This window comes from Mustela nigripes, chromosome 11 (assembly GCF_022355385.1).
Source record: "Mustela nigripes isolate SB6536 chromosome 11, MUSNIG.SB6536, whole genome shotgun sequence".
Lineage (NCBI taxonomy): Eukaryota > Metazoa > Chordata > Mammalia > Carnivora > Mustelidae > Mustela > Mustela nigripes.
This window is the reverse complement of record NC_081567.1, coordinates 25,213,961-25,238,508: the sequence shown is the minus strand read 5'-3', so window position 1 is coordinate 25,238,508 and position 24,548 is coordinate 25,213,961. Positions and strand designations below refer to the sequence as shown.

Here is a 24,548-nt window from a genome sequence, read left to right as displayed (position 1 = left end):
GCTCAGTGGGTTAGGGCCTCTGCCTTCGGCTCAGGTCATGGTCTCAGGGGCCTGGGATTGAGCCCCTCATCAGGCTCTCTACTAGGCAGGGAGCCTGCTTGCCCCTCTCTCTCTACCTGGCTCTCTGCCTACTTGTGATCTCTCTCTGCCAAATAAACGAATGCAGTCTTAAAAAAAAAAATAGATGGACCATCCTGAAAGTACACAAGTCATTAACCTAACTGAAAACAAAGATACCCCTGAGTCATTATTACCTGTGTGGTTTTTTTCCCCCTAAACCTAACAATTTCTAAGGAAATTAATTTTTTTGACCAGGAAGAGTTTAATTTTAGGTCATACAGAGCAATGTAACAACCATTTAAAATATAAAAAGGATATTTTCTTACTGATGTTAAAACTGAATTGTAGGTGTCAAAACATTAGAAAATAAGATAGTCTCAAATTTTTACCCCATAGAAGAAAAGGTACATCAGTAAAGGAGAATTCAGGGGAATACTACCCTTGACCAAAGGACCTAACTTAATAACACAAAAGATGGCACACACAAAGACACATCACTGACATAGTATCCCTGCCAAAGATGTTGATTCTGAATCTAATTATGAGTAAAATATCAAATACACAGTCAGCCACATTCTACACTGGTCTGAAAACATCAAAAAGGTCCATGTCATAAAAGGAAAAAAAGAGAAAATGCTCAGGAACTGTTCAGACATTAAAGACAAGTAAAAGTAGAACAAGCATATATGAAATGCAAGATGAGCCTTGACTAGATCTTGTTGTGGAGGAGGGCGGCAGTGGGTTAAAAAGAGAAGGGCTAAGCAATATAGGCCAGTTTGGGGTAACTGGAGAAATCTGAATATGGACTGCATGTGAGGTAACAGTGAATGTTAACATCAATGGTGAGTTTCCTGAGCTGATAATGATGTTTTGTTTAGGAGACATATATTGAAGTATTTAAGCATTAAGTATTGTGTCTGCAAATCTCAAATGGCTCTAAAAAACGGTGTATGCATACACAATACACAGAAAGATGAAGCAAAAGTAGGAAAACAACTGGTTTACTAAATCTAGGTAAAGAGTACATGAGCATTCCGACATTTCTGTGGGTTTAAAAATTTCAAAATAAACAGCCAGGGCACGGGGTGGATTTTCATTCCCAAATTTATATGTACAATTTTAATGACACTAATGAGAAAATTTCAGAGTAATGACTTCAGACAAACTGACACCCCCAAACGCTTTATAGATACTATTCCTGCACCCAAAACCTCACCCTGGTTTAGCTGGAAGCCTTCAGATAGACCTCTTTAAAATGCAGATTAACTGCTCTCTGGTGGAGTAGAGAGAGTGGGTGAAGTCACACCTTAAATTTCTGTTAGAAGAGGGATGGGGAGAAAGGAAATGCGCTAAAAGGACAGAGTCAGAATAAAACAGTGACTATGTGACAACTCCAGAGCCACCATTACTCAAAATCTTCTGAATTCTGAAAATAAACGTCAGTGCCTTATTTCTTGATGAACACCAAGGATACTGGTGAGAGTATCTTTAAGCCTGTACTGTTCAGCAGCATTAAAATGGATAGAGCAAGTTTAAAAAATGGTCACCTGTTCAGCAACTGACATCCTTCTATTAGGATCAACATCGCGGCCCTCTAGCTTGGCTTTCACCCTCTTCCACACGCTCACTGCATAGGAGTTTCTCTCTTGTACAGCTACAAAGCAAAGGAAAGTTTATATGTAAGTCAAACCACCACTCTGTATAAATATTTCATGCATCCTTATTCTAACTTATTACCTTTCCCTGTTTTAGGGTCTCTGACAGCCTTTTTAGGACTACAAGCAACACTCTTGCCAGTTCCTGGGATGGCGCTTGGTGGAGTATCTGCTGATGTGGCAAGATTTTTCTGAATCAGCTTTCTAGCATTCTGTGACATGACATCGGGCTGAGTCTTCTGGCCAGTGTTGCTCCGGACTGCTACAGAGAAAGAGTGGGTAGCTCAATTCACACGTAAACAGAAGATGGAGACAAAGAGGAGAGGGCAGGGCAGTGCTCTCTCAAATATCAACTACAAATGTAGAGCCATGAAAATAAGTATGATTTTACAACCTTCAAGTCCTTATTCCTTGAAATAGACACTGTCCTAAAAACACAACCTAAAGAATTAGACATTCAAAAACAAGCTCACTGCTTGTTATGACATCAAAAAACTATAAATATATTAATTGTCCAAGAATGTGGGATTAATATGGTAGAGACAGAGAATGACATACTAAACTGGGGCATTAAGTCATTTTTTTAAGACTGTTTGATGACAAGGACACTCCCAATATTAAGTGGGAAAAGGCAAGAAGAATTGCATTCACTGAATGATCCCAATTTGTGCATGTGTGTGTGCAAACATACACACAAGCCCAAGAAATATGTAATGGTTTTACCTCCAACTGGAATGAAGCCACAAATTTTCCCATTTTTTAAAAATTTTACCCAACAAGCATTTATTTTATATTCATAAATTATTTAAAGAGGATTTTAACACTAGATATTTCTACTTTCTCACCCAAGAACTTTTAAAATTAAACCAAAATGTGTTCCATTTGAGTTGTGACAGAGTTTAAGAAAACTCTTTAAAAAGGTGCTGACTACAAACATATTAGACACTTAAAGTATAATTAAACATCTTAGCATCAATGTGTAGATTATTAACAGATCAAGATTCGTGATTTTTTTTTTTGAAGTATAAAACTCATACCTGCAGCAAAGGATGGCTGATAAGTAGCAGATGACGTTGGACTCGAACACTCATTTGTTGCATCGGTGACTAAGGGTGATGCAAAACCCACTAAATTATTATAGATACTGAAATACAAAATAAAATAGCTTATTTGTGAAATGTTTCACCAGGTAACTGCTTATAAATATGAACAAAACTGAAAAAAATTAGATGAATCAAACAAAACTTACTGTACCATGTTTTATGTTTTGACTACATTTCAAATTTAGGTTAGAAGGCATTCTTACCTCTGACTTTGTGTTTTCAGTTCTTTCAAGGTGGGAGTTATTTCCTGGAGCATTTCAACGTGTTCTTGACTTCGAACCTGACCCATAGCCTGGACTAATGTAAAGAGCACCGTCTGAATGTTGTCTTGCCATGATTTATATTCACCTAAGAATTGCCTAACACTATTCTCATAGGGAACATCTTCACCATCTGCCAGAGCAGCTTCTTCATCCTAGAATCAATATTGCAGTGAGTAAGAGAAATGGTATTCGTTTCAACTATAACTCGTTGAGAGTAAAATTTTGAATAACAGGTAATAAATGTTGTTCAAATATGTGCTTAATCTGTAAATTACATTTTAACTTTTTCTATAGGAATCTTATTTCCAGTACAAATTAAAAACTCCAAGTAAAAACAACCCCCTGAGTTAAATGATTTGCTATTATTTAGCCTTTTCTGGGGGTTCAGTCTCCTTACTATGCAGATTACGTAGGACACTGGAGGGGAGAGAGAATATCTCATTCATTTTGGAGGCAAACTCATATGAGCTTAGGAATAAGCGTTAGGAGGAGGAAAAGATGTGGGGGAAGATTGGAACACTCTGAGGCTACTACATTCAAGTTTCAGCTCTATTGTTAAGTTATAGGACTTTGGATGAATCAATCTCTTTAGCCCACAGTTTCTCTGGGTACAAAAATCACAATACTACAACCTGACTTAAAAAGAAACACAAATTAACTCAATTACAAACTGGAAGATGTGATCTGAGAGATGTTGTTTTTGTTTGTACCATTATTATCCCAAATACAACTATACATATTTTTATGTACTATAATTTTATGAAAGGAGGGAGTTAACTGTGTGTCAGTGGAATTAGTCTTACCTTAGCCATTGCTTTTAGGAGATGTTTGACATCTCCAAGTTGCCGGTTATGACCAGTGAGCACAGTCTTTATATTATCAACCAGATTCTGAATTGTTTCACAGACTGTTTCTATCTGCTGCTCCTTTTCTGTCTGAATTGCCCTCTGAGTGGACATATCCTGGGTCAATTGTTTGTGTGCTGACAAAAGCCATTCAGAGCTGCCAATAGGATGTTCAAGACTGGTGTCCTAGACAGAACAAGCATTGTTTGATTGAAGTATCAGATGGAATAATGTAAGATTCTTTATCATCACCATCAAAAGGTATTAGTAACTCAAACTGACACAAAGAGCCTCATTTGCTAAATCATGAACTAATTATGTAAGTAACACTACTTAATTTAATAATCTATGAGATACAGATTAAGATTTTTAACTTTTCTGCATTATCATACAGGAAATAAATGCTTAAAACTTAAGACATAAAAAATATACTTAGAATAACAAAGATGACCTGTATCTAGGACTCTAAACCCAGCGTAAATCACTCTTTAAAAAGATACCAGAGGAGGGCGCCTGGGTGGCTCAGTGGGTTAAAGCCTCTGCCTTTGGCTCAGCTCATGATCTCAGGTCTAAGATCAGGCTCTCTCTCAACATAGAGCCTGCTTCCCACCCCCCACTTCTGCCTGCATCTCTTCCTCCTTGTGATCTCTCTGTTAAATAAATAAAATCTTTTAAAAAAAGACACCAGAGGAGGGCCTGGGTGGCTTAGCTGTTAAGCGTCTGCCTTCAGCTCGGGTTATGAACCCAGGGTCCCGGGATCGAGCCCCACTTCGGGCTCCTCTCACCAGGAAGCCTGCTTCACCCTCTCCCACTCCCCCTGCTTCTGTTCTCCTGCTCTCATTCTGTCAAATAAATAGGTAAAATCTTAAAAAAACCACAAAAACAAAAACACCAGAGCTTCCTAATTAATACACAGCCTAAAACCTTCCCATAAAATATAAACACCAAATTTATCAACGTGCTATTTCTGGACTCAACTCCTCTGTCCAGCATTCAACTTCAACTAGCACTCTGTCTGCTATCCTATTTCAGTGCATGTAAGTCATTTCCTATACATTGAAATTTCTCCTACCCTCTGAACCTCCACAGTATTTCCAACTGTAGCTCTGAGAATTCTTTTAACTTTTTAATTCATTGTATTATTTATTACTGGGTTCCTTGGAGACTAAGAGCAAGATTTAATCATCATTTTTTAAAAACATTTTATTTTTAAGTAATCTCTACATCCAGTGTGGGGCTCAAACTCACAACCCAAAGATCAAGAGTCACATGCTCCACCCAACAAGCCACCCCAGGTGCCCCTAGAGTTAATCATTAGATCCCTTATAACAGGGGCGCCTGGGTGCCTCAGTTGATTAAGCGTCTGCCTTTGGCTTAGGTCATGATCCCAGAGTCCTGGGATCGAGCCCCATGTCAGGCTCCCTGTTTGATAGGGAGCCTGCTTCTCCCTCTCTTCCCTGGTTGTGCTCTCTGTCACTATCTCTGTCTCTCAAATAAATAATAAAATCTTTTAAAAAAATAAAATAGATCCCTTATAATAACAATATTTAATATACAGCACACACACTGCACAAGTGTAAACTGAGTGAATATATTTACTTTTAGGGCATAGCCCTGACCTTATGATTTTCATCAACAAGTCTCTTTACTGCAACACCAAGATTCAAGACTCACCACTCTCTGTAACAGACGAAGCTCTAACTCAGAGACTGAACTGTTAAACTGTGATGCAAATGAACACATTTGCTGACATCGTTTGATTAGTTCAAATAATGCCGCATCCAGGTTTAAGGCTTCTGCAGTTCTAGTTCGTAAACTTTCAAAATGAATGATATTGCTGCAGAGGAAAGTGACCTATGAAAAAGCAAAGAGGAATAGGACCATCAAAATAAGGGAGGAAAAGCAATTTTAATTTGACATGAAAAAACACTACCTATTCATTTCCAGAATTCAAGACCACAACTGATCCTAAAATATGTATGAATGACTCTTTTGGGAAATAGGTATAATCCTGAAAAAGCCTATGAATAAATGCACCTTGTTTTGGTTGATGTCATTAGGTGTGAGATGGTTAAAAGCACTTAAGTACAATTATGTAAAAGTATCTTCTACATGTTTGCTTTCACACAGAAAATTTACTTAATAATAAAACCGTTACCATATTCAGCTGCAGTTTATTTGTGCTATGTACAAATTTCAATTTGGAATGTTGCCCTTCTGCTTCTACTCTTGCCTAATTTTACAATAAAGATCAGAAAATACTAACTGGACATTTGACAATGTAATGCACATCTTTCAGGGTATGACAATACTACTGTGATTATGTAAATAGTTCTCACTTTCATACACACTGAAATATTTATAGATAAAAAATATTTGGGGTTTCATTAAAAATGGGACGGACAGGAGGGATAGGAAGTATAGAGGAAATCAAGTGGGACTTAAGTTGATAATCACTAGATTTTAATTGGCTATGAAGATATGGGAATCACTGTATTAGTCTAATTTTATACCTCACTGAAAATTACCTTAAAAAAATTTTTTTAAACTTCTGTCCCCTTCCCCCAATCATAAAGATGTTAATCCACAATCTCTGGCAGAAAACAAGGTCATAAACGCATTTTATTGCCACAGAATCACCACAGTTGCATAAAGAGAACCGCAGGCAGATATGGAATTAAACTCCCTATTTTCCAAAAGAGGCTAAATCCACTTTGTATTTTGCTAGGAGGAAGTAAAGGTCTAGGGAAATAATTGGCTGTGAGCTCAGCTGAAGGGATGCCCTTCCCACCAAGGCCTATCAGTCCCTCTTCCCAGTATTGTGAACTAGATGGTAGACTCTCGAATAACTCCTAGTTATTCCACATGTAACCTCCAAATGGTTACAGAATCCTGTAACTCTCGTAACAAGGATGGTGCTCATGGGCTGCAATACCTGGCTTGCTCTTTGGCTCTCTTTAAGGACAAGATTTCTTCTTTCAGCTATTGTTGCTTCAAAATCCTGCAGTACAGGTGCCAGTGCAGGGTTGGCACCACCTGCCCACTTGAGTCGCTGTTCAATACTTGCTTCAAGGGCTGCTAGTTTCTCCTATAAAAGCCAGCAGAATCTCAGTGAATATTTGACACTCTCCAATTCCTGGTGAGCATTTTATACAAATACAAGAGAAATTCAAAAGAAGCAGGATGGGATATACATAATTTATTTTTTTTAAGACTTTATTTATTTATTTGACGGGGGGCGGGGGGATGGGCACAAGCAGGAGGAGTAGGAAAGAGAGAAGCAGGCCTTCCAACTGAGCAGAGAGCCCAATGAGGGGCTCCATCCCAGGATCCCAGAATCGTGACCTGAGCCGAAGGCAGATGCTTAAGGACTGAGCGATCCAGGCATCCCGGAACATCATAATTCAGAAATCATTTTTAACATACATCTACTGGAATTAACCTTTATTTCATTTAGAATATTTAAGGCTCAATATGTCTGGGGAGGTATGAACTGGCTTTCAAGATTTAAAATTTTTTTAAGGATCCACGTATTTACTTCTGAGAAAGAGTGAGAGAGTGGAGGGAGGGGCTGAGGCAAGAATCTTTCAAGCAGACTCCCGACTGAGCACAGACCCCGGATATAGGGCCCAACCCCATGACCCATGAGATCATAACCTGAGCCCAAGCCAAGAGCTGGACGCTCAACCAAATGAGCCATCTGAGTGCCCCAAGATTTTTTTTAAATAAAGCAGTCTTTAGGGGGCGCCTGGGTGGCTCAGTCGTTAGGCAACTGCCTTTGGCTCAGGTCATGAGCCCCACATCGGGTTCTTGCTCAGCAGGAAGCTTGCTTCTCTCTCTCCCACTCCCCCTGCTTGTGTTCCCTCTCTCACTGTGCCTCTCCCTGTCAAATAAATAAATAAAATCTAAAAAAAGAAAAAAAAAAAAGAAAAAAGAAACACTTGCTACAAATTCCTTAATGCCCTTATGTGCTATCTATAAGAAAACCCATTTACCATTTGCAACAACATGGATGGAGCTAGAGAGTATAATTCTAAGTGAAATAAGTCACTCAGAGAAAGACAAATTGATTTCACTCATATATGGAATTTGAGAAACAAAACAAATGATCCAAGGGGAAAAAAGAGAGAGAGAGAGACAAACCAAGAAACAGACTCTTAACTATGAACTGCTGGTTACCAGAGGGGAGGTGGGTAGGGGAAGGGTGAAAGAGACACGGGGATTAACGAGCACACTTACTGCAAAGTGCACCGAGGCATACCCAGCACTACTGAATCACTATGCTGTATTAAATATTAATATATGCTATATTAAATACTATGCTGGATTAAATAAAAAACTTGGGGCGCCTGGGTGGCTCAGTCGTTAAGCATCTGCCTTTGGCTCAGGTCATGATCCCAAGGCCCCGGGATCGAGCCCCACGTCCAGCTCACTTCGTCCTCTCCCCCACCCCTTGTGTTTCCCTTCTAGCTGTCTGTCAAACAAATAAAAATCTTTAATAAATAAACAAATAATTCTTTTAAAGAAAATAAAAAACTTACTGTAAAAATTCATTTATGTTTTTAATTATGAAAGACAAAAATCATATTCTCTCAAATTCAAAAGTTTGTTAAGTAACAGTAAAAATCTATCCATATTACCATGATAAGGAAGGTTTTATATGACAAAGTTATTTCATTATTTATTCAACACTTCAGGTGGGAGAATTCACATCCTCTCTTTCCTGTGCTGCTTCTCTCCCTCCTCCTCTCACAGAAACATACCTCTAAAATCAGAAAGGACAGGTATTCATTCACCAAAATTGAAAACTAGGTCTAATATACATAGGAAAAAGGTATTATACAATCTTCAAAGAAGCAAGCTCCAGAAAAGCTTCATTAAAAATGTTAAAAAAAATTGGGGTTCCTGGGTGGCTCAGTTGTTAAACATTTGCCTTCAGCTCATGTCATGATCCCAGGGTCCTGAGATGGAGCCCCACATCAAGACTCGATTTTTTAGTTTTATGAGCTTAAAAGAAAAAAACAAACAACTCTACTTGATGAGCCTGCTGCTGCCCCTGCTATGCGCTCTCTCTGCCAGATAAATAAAATCCTTTAAAAAAAAAAAAGATAAAAAAACCTACAGAAACAATTTTATAAAAATTAATTTGTAAAAGGAACAGAAAAATGTCAGTTACTATTGAGTACATAAAATATAAGGAGACACAATATAGATATAGATATATATTATCAAGACCATTATCAAGACCTGTTTCTTATTTTAAAGAGGGAGGTGAGATTAAATATTAGGCAGAAATGGTAACTCAATAATAACAGTCAGGAAAACATTCTATTGCCTTTGACATCATAAAATATCATTAACTACATATAAGAAATGCCTAAGCTGGGTGCCTTGGTGGCTCAGTCAGTTTGGCGTCCAATACTTGATTTCAGCTCAGGTCATCATCTCAAAGTTGTGAGATAGAGCCTGCGTCAGGGTCCATGCTGAGAGTAAAGCCTGCGTAAGATTCTCTCCTACTCATGGGGACACACTTGCACACACTCATCCAAAAAAAAAAAAAAAAAAAAAAGCCTAAGCTTTTAAGATATGAATAGTAAGCCAGATATAACTGCTATATGCCTTCAGAAAACAAATTAAATATTCAAGTTTTTCTAATTACCAAGGTTCCCAGAACATATAAAGGCAGAACGATCATCAAATCCATTAAAAACCTGAAATATTTAGTATGTCTCTATTCCATACTAAATATTTAGTATGTCTCTAATACACTGCTACCATAAGATTTGGTTACTTTGGAGAGTAAGAAAAAAAGATACAAATTACAAATAAAGGTTAAAAAGAAAATGCCCCTGTGGCTTAGCATCCAAGGACAGACACATAGACAGTGAACACCACACCACAGCATAGGTTATTTCTGAAAGTGAATCTGCTGCAAGTAAGGTCTGGCAAAACACACCTGAACTGTTGCAATTGAAGTTTCAATTTGGCTCAGAGTATGAAGTTTCTTTTTCATGCTGGTTAGGATGGCAGACCGAGGGGGAGGTGTGACTGACATGGCTTGTGGTCTATTGATAAGGAGGTCTTCATGCTGCCACTGTTCAAAGAAAAGTCAATGTAGTAGAATCAGCAGGGGTGTAAAAACAAAAAACAAAAAACAAAAAACAAACAAAAAAAACACCTTAGATAAAGGGAGGGGAGGTGCAAATTAGGACTGAGGGAAAAGAAAAAAAAGCCCAGCTGCTACAAAGGGAGGTAGGCAAAGAACTGTAATTGGAGAAACATTTCAAAAGAATCACAACCAGGTGAAAAATTTCCTAATGTAGAGAATGGCTGATAAATGTCTTGAATCAGTGAAAAGCAACATCTAAGTAGTAATTCTGAAAATGTTTCCAAATCTATGTCTCCAAGTCTATATAAAAGTCTAGTATACAATCCCCTCCCCCAAGAAATATCTCTAGTTAAGAGGCTGGAAAAGGCATGAGGGGATAGTGGGTGGTGAAAACTGTCCAGCATGTGGCTAAACAAGTGATTAAAAGAAATGATGGCAGCAGTCACAGAACAAAGAATTCCCCAGAAAACCTTGAAGTTGCAGAAAGCAGGCAACTGCTCACAGAGGATCGAGCCATCTTGTATCTTTTAAGGGAGGCCCCAGAAGGCCCAAGAGACCTTTGGTCTATAATTTAAAAGTAATACATTGTATTTAGGGCTTAAAATGATGAGTATTTCTTCAGATAAACAAAATTTTAAGAATTTTTAACAATATTTTCTATACATTTGTCAATTTTTTAAGGAAATAAACTCCAGAATGTGTAAGTAAAATGTTCAACATTACATTTTTTAGAAGAAAAAATACAAAAAGATTCCAATGTACTAGAAAGACATTATATAATAAATACAATTTCAAAAAACAGCTCATGATAAAACTGCGAAGAGAAGGAAATATGCTGATTCCATGCACCAAGCTGAAGCCACCAACTCCACCTTTAGGAAGCAGCTTCAACATAAATAATACAAAGTAACCATTGTTGTGCCAAAAGAGATCCTAGGAAAACACAGCCCCAAATATTACTCCATGAGTTACACAACCTGTCTGAAGCTACAAACAATATTGAAGCCTATAATGAAAGAAAGAAGAGAAAGAATAAAAAGAGCTATAATTTATACTGTGCCTAGTGTCTTATATAAAATTATTTTTAACCCTCATTATCCTCTACCTTTGTAGGAGACATGGTCCCCACCTAGGGAGGAGTAAACTCAAGTTCCTATAACTGAATCCAAATCCATCTCACCCTCAAAGCCCATGTTGTCATACTGCCCCCTATATAATCAAGGACAAAACAGGCCTCTAAAAACAAATTCCAAACGATGACAGACTCATGCACAAAGCTGTTATCACATCATTAAGGCACTGGAGAAACAGAAGTCATTTTAGAAACAATCTTAATTATATGTTAAATAATATAGGAGGTATACTCACATAATGAATAAATTCAAACATGAGAAATTATATTTACAAGTAATACTTAATGATACAGATAATACCTACCATACAACACTGATAGAAACAAAGTTAGAGGTTGCAGAGTATAAACACAAAATAATCTCAAAAATACACACACACACATATATATGTATTTTTTGAGAATATTTTATTCTCAAATTTGTTTATTCTCAATTATATTTATCTTCAAATATTTCTCAAATATATATATATATACTCAACTACATAGAACAGAAACAAGGAAAAACTATAAAGAAATACCAAAATGCCAAAAAGCTGGCTTTGCTGCGAGCTGGCACAATTCAGAATGTTTAAGTATTTTTTCTTTATATTGTTTAATATTAATTCCCCCCCAGTTTTCAAATTCCTTTAGTGGAGAAAAATACATTAGAAAAATACTTACTTGAAACATGGCAATATGCAGCTGAACACGCTGCAGGCTTGTCTTACAAGAAGAAATACTGGTTTCTAGCCTGCGCACCAAGTCATGCTTCTTCCAGGCAGTATCATAGGAACTTGCTAACACAGTTGCCCTGTTCATGACCAACTGAGAAAACTTCCCAATCTGAATGTTGTGCTCCACCGCTTTCTTACAAAGATCATCAACAGAAACTTTGCTCTCAGCGCCAAAATCCTTTGCATCCACTTGAGCAATAATGTCTACCCCCAGAGCACTGATAAAACTGCAGAGGGTGAGTCCCAGGGCTTGGTTCGGTAGTCCAATCAAGAGCTGCCTCACGAAGTCAGCTGTAAATGCCTTTATAGGTTTGGCCATCTGGTCTTCACTGAAACAAGAATTTCTAAAAAGGGTTTTCACATTGACTATCTGTACAGGTCCATTTACAGTATTCTGATCTTCAAGTGAACTCGATCCTAAAAAAGGAAAATTTTCTTGAAGTAGTTCATGCAAAGTAAAATAAGGTAATAATGATGCTTATTTAAAAACCAGACCTTACGAATACACAATTAACTTAAGCCCACTGCATCCTGTCCCTTCCAAAGTTCTACCCAAGTAAATCCAGCATGTTTAAATGTGAAAGATTACCTGATAAAGTTTTAGAAAAGGTACCACAGAGCCTGAAGAACTCCTTAATTGTCTGTAGTCTTTTTAGAAAGAAAATCTCCTCTAGCACCTGCCGGTGATTATCGTCATCAAAAAAATTGACTTGGGTACTCCTGGCTTCCCTTATAATGTCAATCTTTCGCCAAGCTATGGGAATTTCCATCTTGTTTAACTATGTTTAAAAAAAAAAAAAAAAAAAAAGTTCATTTCTCCCCATTTCACACAGTGAATAACTACTTCCACACATGCATTATTTAATCATAAAATCAGTATTTACCTTTTCAACTAATAAGCCAAAAGCAGTTTCAACCTGGGCAAACATGCCATCAAATGCTACCAAAAGCATCTGGCCAGCTGACATTTTTGGTGTTTCATCAAGTGAACCATTTCTTGGTTGGATTAATTCACCATATTGAGCATGAAGTATTCTAGAGATAAAGAAAAACGAATTAAAATCCTAACTGAAGAGTAATAAATTTGGGGGAGAATACAAAAGGTCAACAAGAATCACAGCTAGCATGCAATCCAGAAAATAAATCTTTTTTTAAAAGGTTTATTTTATTTATTTGAGAGAGAGAAAGAACACAAGAGTGGGATGAGGAACAGAGGGAGAGGGAGAGAATTCTCAAGAGAACTCCCCGCTGAGTGCAGGGCCCCACATGGGGCTCGATCCCAGGACCGCTAGAGATCACTACCTGAGCCACTATCAATAACCAGACACTTAACTGACTGATCCACCCAAGCACCCCTAGAAATCTTTTTGCATGCAGAAAATGGTGTTAGGATAAAATGACATGTAATACCATCACAATGTGAAGTTAATGGTTCCAATTCGGTATTAGTAACTGTTCATGTGATTAAACTTGAATTAGGACAATTTTTTAAAAAAATTATTTAAGATATTACAGTCTCACTTTACATAAAATAATATAAACCCCCAATAAATGTCAAGAATCATAAAATTCTAAAGCTGGAAGACTTAGCAAAAACTGTCAAGTATGTTCACACTGTCACATACATACATGACAGAGCCAACTACAGACCATAAGCTCAGATGCCTGCCATGTGTAGCACGCCTGGTTTTGAATAATGCACAGTTTGAGTGTAAGTCTTCAGAAGTTCAGCCTGTACATCATCATTAACTAAAAGCTTAGTCAGTGGCTTATGTGTCTGGACACTATTTTAAGTGTATCATATAAAAAATCAATAACAGCATTCCTACAACTAGTATCAGTTCATGTTACTAACGTTAACTAGATTTTCAACTTTATCACACATACAGAAATAACTATAAAACTAATAAGAGAATTTAAAAAGACTAACCAGAGCAATTTCTAATGGAAAAAAGAGCTACAAGATGGTATACAATTTTTTCTTAAGATGATCAAGTTTCTCCAAAGCGAGGTACAAACAAAATGTAACAGAACAAAGCATGGAGTTTGTCACCCAAATCATCCATGAAAAGTAAGTAATCGTCCGTTTGAGGCTAAGAGGAATCTGAATTAGATATTGAAGGGAGTAAATGAGGGCAGAAATTGAGTGAGAAAGAAAGGTGTATAGATTGAGTAACGTCTTAAATAATGCTAGCAATTTAAATGATAATGATGTTGTGCAAATAATCTAAATCACCATCTAGCTAACATTCAGTTTATGCTATAATTATACTTTTTTTTAACTGTATGGAGAAACAACTACAAAGAAACATAAATAGGAAAATTTTAAATGCAGATAACAGAAAACATTCAAGAATTATTGTTGGGGCGCCTGGGTGGCTCAGTGGGTTAAAGCCTCTGCCTTCGGCTCAGGTCATGATACCAGTGTCCTGGGATCGAGCCCCGCATCGGGCTCTCTGCTCAGCAGGGAGTCTGATTCCTCCTCTCTGCCTGCCTCTCTGCCTACTTGTAATCTCTGTCAAATAAATAAATAAAATCTTAAAAAAAAAAAGAATTATTGTTAACTTTTGGGGTGAAATAACAGTACCATGACTAAGAAAACTAAGTTTATACTTTAGACATATCTACTTCCTGTAGCATTTAAAAATGAAAAGATACCTGCTTCAAAATAACCAGGGTGGTACAATTTAAACAAGATAAATAATTTAAATAATTCAAGCAGGTGCAGATAATTACCTGCTTAAGATGGGAAAATGAAGGTCCATTATACTATTCTACTTTCTTTTCTTTGAATTTTCTCACGGGAGGAAGCATGGTAGGTGAACCCATTTCTACTCTCCCAACTACACTTTCTGGAGTAAACCTGATACCAGAATGCCAAAAAAGGAAGTCTTTTTTTTTTTTTTTTTAAAGATTTTTATTTATTTATTTGACAGAGAGAAATCACAAGTAGTCGGAGAGGCAGGCAGAGAGAGAGAGAGGGAAGCACGCTCCCTGCCAAGCAGAGAGCCCGACGCGGGACTCGATCCCAGGACCCTGAGATCATGACCCGAGCCGAAGGCAGCGGCTTAACCCACTGAGCCACCCAGGCGCCCCCAAAAAAGGAAGTCTTAAGTCACCAGAGATAAATGGGCTTACAGCTTAGCCAGCGACACAGTGCATGGCTGGAGGAAACACCCAACCTTTGCAGGTTCCAGAATCAAACTGTTTTTGTAGACTTCAGAGATGAAAAACACCATGTTCAGTATCTAAACACACTTAGAAGCATTCACCTGAAGTACGGCGTACATTCCATGAACTAACTAAACTGGTTCAGATGCTTCCATGGAGTCCCAAGGGCTGGCTTAAAAACTACCACACTCCACTTTGTGTGTGTGCAGCACACATATGGTGAAAGAGCAACACTAAAGTACAGCGTGCATGGGATAGAAGTGCACGGAGCTCCACACTCAGCACATGCTGGGTGCATCTGCGGAAACCTCAGTAAGCTCTGCCGGCCACACCAACATCAACTTTGTGGTGGTGCCACAGTACTGTACGTGTGCAAGATGCTGGCACCACAGGAGGACGGAGCCTGCACAAGATATCCCTGCACACATGTACTGCGCAGCTTCCTGTGAATCTGATTATTTCCAAATAAATACACCCTGTTATCTGAGAGAGAGAGTGAGTGAGAGGACAAGTGGTGGGAAGGGACGCAGGGAGAGAGGGAAGTGGACTCCCCGCTGATCAGGGAGCTGGATGCGGGGCTCGATCCCAGGACCCAGAGATCACGACCTGAGCCGAAGGCAGAGTCACTCAGGTGCCCCCAAATAAATAAACTTCTAAAAAAGATCGGTGTAGAAGCATTTGTAAGGAATTCTATCTGCTGTAAAATTAAAACTAAGCTTGTAGCACGTAGCCCAGAACCTGTCATCTGGTTTCTCCGGCTCCGTCACAGCTACCATTCACTTGCCTGGCGACATCGATGTAATGAGCGTGCGTTTCCTCCTCCAGTCCCATAGCCGCATTTCTTAAATAGGCCTGAAGAGATTCCACTAGAGTCTGTAGGGGAACGCCGTCAGTTGTCTGCTCAATAAGACTGTCCAGCTCATGAAGCATACTTTCTAATGTGTATTCTCCTTTCATTAAACATCTCAGTGCTTCTGGAAATATGATTTGCCGGAAATTTGAATTTAATTCCTATAAATATGTGAGAAATGTATTTTAATATTCTCCTAGAGGTTTAATGCCATGTACTAAGAACAAACCTACACAATGGTAACCAACTTCTGGCTACAAACCTCACACTGATCTTTACGTGACTGGTGCAGCAAAATTAAAAGGAGAAAAGTAAAAATTTTGCTTTTCTGAACCAGCAGTAAGAAGTACAATGTTCAGTATCTAAAACAAACTTACCAACTGTAAGCTCATTTAAAAGCACTCACCTGAAGTGAGGTATATACTCCATTCGCTAAGTGGACTGCCTCAGAAGCTTCCATGGGGTTCGGAATGTCTAAGTCCTGTGGCACCAGGTGGCACTGCTTCAGTAACTGCACCAGGCAAGTGACGTTCCCACTCATACTGCAGAGCTCTTCCAAGAACCAGGCTCCATCCCTAGAGGTCAGATCCACCAGCTGCTCCCCAGCACTTGAAGCAGCACCTTCCATCATCAGGTTACGCCTAAATGCAACAAGGTTTGTACAGTGAAACCTCCTAAGCTATCCTTACACAGGAAAGCAGAAACCTCAAACTCAGAAAGGAAATAAAGCGCCTGTAATGGTGGGCAAGACTAATAAAAGTAAGGGGATGTCTCAAGTCTGGTATTAACAAAAGTAAGAGAATGCTTAAGTCTGGTATTAAACAAGAGGCACAGGCTATCTCAGTAAGTCTGAGTGTTTTCAGGACAACAAAATGGTCTCAGTACGAAGTTGGCTAACTCACCTTGTAAGAGTACAAAGAGCAGAAATAATAACACTTGCTAGACTCAAAGATCCTTCTTCTCCATTCTCATGAAGGAAAACTTTAATGCAACGTTCAATTTCTTTCAACTGATCCTCACAGACAGGCACAGTGACGGCTTCCTGTTTCAAGCGTTCCACCTGTCTGATAAGCCTGCTGTTGATGTCGGCTGCATACCGCTGCAGAGTCATTTCTGTGGCGGTGATGAATTGGCACACCGTCGGGGGAGGCTGGGGAGCATACTGCATTTCGTATCTGCGCAGAAAGAGAGGTGCTTGTTTACAATGTAACCACGTCCTGCTTGTAAAGAAAGTTCCCATTTTACACTAGAGAATATTGCCTTTGATTCTCAAACCCTAAACAGTAGAAACCATGATTTCCATTCTTACAGATAAGAAAAAGTCTCAAGAGCTCAAGTAACTTTCCAAGACGACTTGTTAGTGAGGGACAGCACAACTGAGGTTAGCCCTCTTTACCCCAATCCCATCACTCTGACAACTGGGATACATTGTAATTAATTAGGAAAACCACACCATCTTATAAGGGAAGACATGACCTCAAATCCTCTTAAAACCAAGAAAAAACCTGACCCCATTCAGCTTCCATCCATCAACCACTTCTTTCAGAAAAATGAAATATTACACACACGATAATAATAATGTGAACACAACTTTGCATCTAATCCCGTAAGAAGTCAAGAAAATTAAGTGTGACCAACGTACTTCCTGTAGAGTTCTTGACAGCGCTCTACTGTGGTGTTACAGATGAGTTCTTCCATCCAGGTCTTCCACTGCTCAATTCGATGTTTCTGAAATATGGCCTTTGGATACTGCAGAGCTACGGTTGCATAGTGATGCAGCTGTTCCAGACAGCCTCGGAGCACCGAGCGCCTCTGCTGGAGAAGAGCGCCCACTTCCCCCTCCAGCTGCTCACACTGGCTAATCAAGTGCGCCTGGCCAGCATTCTGTAGAAAGGCTGTCGCTGGCACATAGCTTGGAGGACCTTTTGGTAAAAGACGATTATTAATTACGGTGAAACGATTCCAAACCAGCAGTCATTGAAAGAAGCACAAACCAGAACCCCACACATAAACAAATACAAAACTCACATGCTCAACATGTGTATCTAAGATAAATCAACCCATACCAAGGTCCATTTGTGAGCTGATCTCCTGAAGCAAACTTGCAAGCTGTGTTGCTTCTAAATTATTGAACGCAGCCTGATAATGTGTTATCCACTGTTCAAATTCATTCAGCTTCACCTGGATTGCTTCCTGAACAGCCCTTTGCTGAGTCTGTAGTTGAGTGTGTTCAGAATACCTAATAAGAGGGAAAAATCTTTTTAATTGCTTCTACCTCCTATATATTTTCATAACCTTGATTTTGTTCATACTTGGGACTGCCTGGTAAGCTCCTTTTCAATCTTGAGGGCACTGCTCAAATGCCCCTTACTTCTCTGGTTTTTCCTATAATTCTCTCAGTTATACTCACATTTTAAATAAAACATTTTCAAAACCCACCACACCTGCCAGGTGTTAAGTTATCTTTAGTGTAAACGATGGATACTTCACAGACTCATGCAGTGTGTGGCATTTGCATATTTACCCTTTACCAAGCACCTGCACTGTACAAGGTTCATTCACTTAGATCATTCTTTAGTTTAATGCTTAATACAGCAAAGTAGGCAAAATAACTGCCACTTTACTAATGAGTAAGAACCCAGACACAAACTGTAGAGAGAAACCCAAACCTCAGGTTTTCTGAAACCAAGTTCATACTCTAACCCACTATATCCACTTATCTCCCATAATTACTCAAACATTTCAATAAAATATAATAAAGCAGAAAATTTAAGTGAATTTCTATGTATTAATAATTTAGAACTGCAGTCCTTGGGAGAGGTTTTTTTTTTTTTTTTTTAAAAGATTTTATTTATCCGACAGAGAGAGGGATCACAAGTAGGCAGAGAGGCAGGCAGAGAGAGAGAGGAGGAAGCAGGCTCCCTGCTGAGCAGAGAGCCTGACGCGGGACTCAATCCCAGAACCCTGAGATCATGACCTGAGCCGAAGGCAGTGGCTTAACCCACTGAGCCACCCAGGCGCCCCGGGAGAGGTTTTATTATTTATGTAAACTGCTGTAATAATGCTAATTCAAATTGACAATGTTTACACAAATACGAAAATTCTCCTTAATGGCATATATTTAGAAACAAGTGTTCAACACTTTTAAACCTGTGCTGGAGAGTGTGAGAAGGATGGTCCACTCCTTCAGCTCCTTCTAGAAACTCTATTTCTTCTAGTAGTTTGCCTTGCAGTTTTTCCACATCTGTCAATTGCTCTTGCAAGCTTAGGTATTCATCTAAGCTGCTGTCCAGCTTGGGAAGCACAACCAGCATCTCATCTCTATTCTTAAACCAGTTCACCTATGAAAAAATAATTATGATTAGGGAAATTCTTACAGGGTGAACTGTGAGACATGATGACATCTGCCACAAGGATCACATTAGATGGACATCTTATACATATTTTTCTTTTTTGTTTTTAAGATTTTATTTATTTGACAGAGATCACAAGTAGGCAGAGAGAGAGAGAGAAGGGGAAGCAGACTTGCTGCTGAGCAGAAAGCCCGATGTGGGGCTCAATCCCAGGTCCCCAGGATCATGACCCAGCCAAAGGCAGAGGCCTTAACCCACTAAGCCAACCAGGCACCCCTATATATATTTTTCTATTTAAATCTCTTAAACACTGAGGGTGGTGGCGCCACATATATTTTACAAATAACGATAACCACTGCAAGTTCACACAGCCATAAACTAAGACTCAAATCTCACAACACCATGTGGTTAACACCATGCCACACAACATTAAGTGTTAGCATCACTGGCTAACGTGATATTAAAATTAAGACTGAGGGGAGACTACCCAAGTAAAAACACCTATAATACTCATTGGTAAACACATTTCAATATATTAAAAAAGGTGTAATTTTTTTTTTAAATCATGGACCCACCTCCAACGAGTTAGAGTGTGATTATCTGTCTTTGTATGGAAGCATTTCCTACTAACAAGACATCAAATTGTCCTATTTCACTGGCCTTTCAGTATATTCATGACAGTCTTCCAAAAATATTTTTTAAAAGATAGCTTTACCCAGCTTTTTGATGGACATGTTAACACTAGTAAAAAGATGGTGACCACTTATCATTGCCTTCACCTTAATTTCAGCTACTCTGGAAGAAAAGAGGCTGCGGGTGATCTCTCGCTCCATCTCTCTCTTGCTCTGCTTGCTCTCAGCCTGCTGGCCCCCTCCACCGTAGACAGCGCCGGCAAACCCCGCCTCGCCCCCAGCTGTCCAGTCCACCAGGGGGTCATACACGAAGGCCTCCAGCAATGTCAGCAGAGTCTCTCTGCCACGCCGCATGATGTGTAGAACCTGTTTTCAGAGGTGTTTTAAATCAGGTTTTGCCACAAGTTTCCTTGCTCAAATGTCATTTTTCATTCCACGGGATTTGTTAATTTAACAGGTACATTAAGAGGTCTAAGAGAAAGAGCATACCTGCTCGCATGAAAGCCTAAAAACACCTTCTACTCCAGTTACACCCAGGGCAGTTTCAATATTCTGTGTCATTCGAAAAGGTACTTTCTCAGGAACTCTAAGGCTTTTACCTTGAAAAGAGAAACTGTTATATTTTTGTCCTTTCATCAAAAATATGTGACCCTCACATAAATGTAAAAGTCCAATTTAATTTTACCTTTTTCAAAGCAAACATTGTAATCTATGTGAACCACCTCTCCAGTCGTCATATCAATGAGAACATTATCCAGATGTCTATCTCCCAGGCCAATTATGTATCCGACCATAGACATGACTGCAGTAGATCTGGCATAAGACTAAACAAGAGGGGAGAGGGGGTGAGGAGAGCAAGTTGTAACACCATCAGCAAATTTCCTTCCAACTTGGACTTGATGCTCTAAAATTTACAAAATTCCATAATCCCACTTGTTTCTAAATAGCACTCCTCAGGCATGCTGCAATTGGTCCCAGAGGCTTTGTACTGAGCAGCAACAACACTGTGGTACCTGTTGGTTCTACTTAGTATTTGAATACTGGATTTAATAAAAAACAACACCAACTATTTTCAGCCACCCTAGTTTTTCCTTTCTCAAGCTTTTACTCTTCATTTCATCCATAATCCCCTCTGTTCTGTCCTCACACAGTCATGGCCATGACTTAGAAAATAAACATAATTTAAGACTTGAAGTAAGAACTACCAAGTCTGCAGTGAGACGAAGGGGAAGAGGAGGAAGGTGAACAACAGAGATTAGAAAAGAAGCAGAGAAAAGGAACAGGAATACTCATCATAGCCCAGAACAAAACACATACCTGTGTGACTCTCCACCATTCATCAGGTGTGGTGCAAGATGACCAAAGTTCTTTAGCAAGGAGATTTGGGGGAGTGGCCTCCATTAACTCTTCTAATACCGCCTTCATTACATGAAGAGGCCAATCCCGTCGGGACACATCCAGACTAAGTCCAACTGCTTTTAAAGCGGGGCCAATTTTACTATAATAAAGTTCACTAGGACGAGGTACAATTCCAGGATTCTGAGGAGTCTGGTAAGAATCTTGGGCCTTAAAAAGAATTTTTTTAAGAAAAACATCAACTTTATTTAAATATAAATATAAAAAGATTACTCTGACTATAAAGTAATATTTAAAAAACTGTGTGTGTGGTTTTCTTTTTTTAAGATTTTATTTATTTATTTTTGAGAGACAGAGTGAGAGAGAGAGCATGAGTTTGGGGGGGAAGGGGAGGCAGAGGGAGAAATAAGACTCCCCACCAAGCAGGGAGTCCAATGTGGCACTGGATCTCAGGATCCTGGGACCATGACCTGAGCAAAAGGCAGACATTAAAGACTGAACAGCCGAGGCGCCTTTAAAAACTGGTTTTTGAATGGTATTCTCCACCTTCCCAGGCAAACTGCACAGACCAAATAGATAATTCTTCTGGACTATGCATCTTTCTTACAACCTTTCTCTTAATTAAGTACTACCACTTTATTGAAAATGTGGTCTACTGTTCTATTTTCTTGAGCTTCAATTCAAACTCGACATTTACGTTCTTCTTTATAACACATAATTCTACTAAAAATTTATCATTTATGCACAAATTTCATTCTTCACTGGTATGACTCAATCATCAACATAAAATTAACAGTTTTCAGAGAAAAATTTATATAGCTCCTCTCTAATTCCCATCTCTCATTTAATGCTCAGTAACTGTTCTGCAGTCTCCTGTGCTTATTTTTTAAATTTGACTCCTTTCATGGGGCGCCTGGGTGGCTCAGTGGGTTAAGCCGCTGCCTTCGGCTCAGGTCATGATCTCAGGGTCCTTGGATCGAGTCCCGCATCGGGCTCTCTGCTCAGCAGGGAGCCTGCTTCCTTCTCTCTCTCTCTCTGCCTGCCTCTCCATCTGCTTGTGATTTCTCTCTGTCAAATAAATAAAAAAAAAATCTTTAAAAAAAAAAAAAATAAATTTGACTCCTTTCAAACTCCTGTTCCTTCCCATACCTATCCTCATTAATTATTTTGGCTAGCTATGGACTTCTGAGGTTGAGACTGTATTAAAACTTATCTTTATTTCCATAGCACTTAGTACTATTCCTGGCATATATACTAAGCACCCAGATGTTTAGCTAGAATGAATTCTAAATTAAATCTCTAGTCTAAAATCAAAATCATAAATTTCACAGGCACCAAATATGACATCACAGCAATTATAATATAAGGTTGTCTCTTTTTTACAAACTTAAAAGAAACTGGTTGTCAAAGCTCTCTTATCTGTAAATTTAATTTAGAAGACCCTGGGGCATTGGGTGGCTCAATTAAGTGTCTGCCTTCTTCTTGGCTCCTGATCCCGAGATCCTGTGGTGCTGTGGTTCTATGATGGAGCCCCACATGGCCTCCCTTCTGCCTCTCCTCCCTCTATGTCTCCCCCCCCATTCATTCTCTCCCATTTGTTCTCTCTCAAATAAATACAATCTTTAAAAAATAAAAAGACCCCTAGTAAGCCCAATAAAAAAATCACTAAGATGCGAAATATCAGCTTGCTGATTAACCACCACAATACCACCCTACCTGCTCCTCCTGTATTTGTCTAGAATAAGATTAACCAAATGTCACCATTTCCGCCTCTTTTTTTTTTTTTTTTTACCATTTCCGCCTCTTAAAACGTTATTTAAATATGCCTCGGAAACACTTTCCTAGGTATTTCAAAAGTCTGTTCTTAGAACATTTATAAATTTACCAAAATGCTCAAGTACAGAATACATATGAGTATTTCATAGAACAAGAAAGAGGTTAATATATGTTTTTCTGGAAATTCAAATAAAAGTACACGTATATCTGAATTTATCAACCTTCTGTGCTTGTAGAGCAGCTTCCCGTTGTTGCCATCGTTTGTAAAGACCAAATAAGGGTGTGGCTCCATCCACCCACTGGATTAGTCCTGATCGTGTTCCTAGTGGCGTTACAGAATAGTGTCGGGCATGGAAACGGGGTGTTTCCTGGCGATTAATTGTAGCAAACATGGTATTCACAATAGACAGGAATTGCATTATTCTCTCATCCAGATGTAAATCTTCTAATCCTATGCAAACAAAATTTAAAGTAGTTAGAGTGGTGACCAAATGGTGTGGGAATGGGGTTACAAATATATCACCCTTGTTGTTTCCTCTCAATAACAGCAGCAGTCAAGAACTGAGAGCCAAGGAAGCATAACGGGAGCATGAGAGAACATTCCATTCAGTCACAAGGTATTAGACGCCAGCATTATTAGCTGTACGTCAGTTTTGCTTATATAGGCTCTTAAGCAAAGAGAAGATAAGGAATAGAAAATCTTATTACATAGCCTCTAACCACTTCCATTCAAAAATCAGGAAAGATACAAGATAATCCAGGCTATTCACCTGGAACCAACCTCTCATACACAAAACATTCATAATCAAATTAAGGCTCTTCTTTTAAATCCTACCTTTGAAAAGATAAGGATAGCTCTTGCCATCTGACCCTAGAAAGAGAAGTTTCTTTGGCTTGGTTTTGGTAGGTAAGATGGTGATGGTTCCGCCCACACTGTGGATTGTGACAGTGTCTCTGGCTGACACTTCTCCAGGAAGAGCAATTTCAGTGTTTGTCATGGCAGCCAGCCATGGGCTGATTTCTTCCAGACGCAAGATATAACTTGCACGTTTCTGTGCTCTCTGTTGCAAACTCAGCATTATCTATATTTATAAGATGGGGGAAAACAGGTTTACATTATCACCACAACACTTACATTCTTCCACATTCAATTTGGCATAAAAATAAACTTAAAATACCAATACAGATACCGCATATTGTAGTTCCTACATTTAATTTCATGCTACATACGTGGGCCATCCCGAGAGAGGAAATAACTGGTGTGCTAATATGATCTAGGTGATTCCTACTTTGTTCAGACTTAGCTCTTTTTCTCTGTCTAAACAACCGATGCAATCATAACAGATGGAAGGAAAGCACTGCTGTGATCACGAAATTCAGGGCTGGTAGCAAGCTAATTTCCCACGTTAAGCTACGTTTTATCAATGCCAAAACAAATCAATTAAGTTCTTAAAATAGAGCAAAAGATAAAACTGACAGCTTCTGGGTGTCAAGTAGACACACCCTTAGTAGCCACTTGAAAAGCTG

The 24,548-nt window shown here is 38.9% G+C and overlaps 1 protein-coding gene across 3 annotated transcripts in view; it reads right to left on the bottom strand.

The window, feature by feature from the left end:
- The window catches only part of SMG1 (SMG1 nonsense mediated mRNA decay associated PI3K related kinase), a 107,570-nt gene that overhangs the window by 5,298 nt on the left and 77,724 nt on the right, over window positions 1–24,548 (bottom strand). For 2 of the 3 annotated variants that reach the window (XM_059415238.1, XM_059415236.1), the window contains 23 exons: window positions 23,857–24,103; window positions 23,243–23,472; window positions 21,207–21,455; window positions 20,575–20,713; window positions 20,379–20,488; window positions 20,037–20,255; window positions 19,055–19,245; window positions 17,971–18,143; window positions 17,547–17,826; window positions 16,807–17,079; window positions 16,311–16,545; window positions 15,839–16,065; window positions 12,768–12,918; window positions 12,473–12,662; window positions 11,831–12,300; window positions 9,883–10,020; window positions 6,862–7,014; window positions 5,601–5,780; window positions 3,885–4,112; window positions 3,022–3,233; window positions 2,753–2,859; window positions 1,798–1,977; window positions 1,608–1,714 (listed from right to left, as the gene is read on the bottom strand). In XM_059415238.1, coding sequence (XP_059271221.1) covers window positions 1,608–1,714; window positions 1,798–1,977; window positions 2,753–2,859; window positions 3,022–3,233; window positions 3,885–4,112; window positions 5,601–5,780; window positions 6,862–7,014; window positions 9,883–10,020; window positions 11,831–12,300; window positions 12,473–12,662; window positions 12,768–12,918; window positions 15,839–16,065; window positions 16,311–16,545; window positions 16,807–17,079; window positions 17,547–17,826; window positions 17,971–18,143; window positions 19,055–19,245; window positions 20,037–20,255; window positions 20,379–20,488; window positions 20,575–20,713; window positions 21,207–21,455; window positions 23,243–23,472; window positions 23,857–24,103 — 4,689 coding nt within the window. The remainder of the gene's footprint in view (window positions 1–1,607; window positions 1,715–1,797; window positions 1,978–2,752; window positions 2,860–3,021; window positions 3,234–3,884; window positions 4,113–5,600; window positions 5,781–6,861; window positions 7,015–9,882; window positions 10,021–11,830; window positions 12,301–12,472; window positions 12,663–12,767; window positions 12,919–15,838; window positions 16,066–16,310; window positions 16,546–16,806; window positions 17,080–17,546; window positions 17,827–17,970; window positions 18,144–19,054; window positions 19,246–20,036; window positions 20,256–20,378; window positions 20,489–20,574; window positions 20,714–21,206; window positions 21,456–23,242; window positions 23,473–23,856; window positions 24,104–24,548) is intronic. The other variant, XM_059415237.1, reaches the window with a different exon arrangement.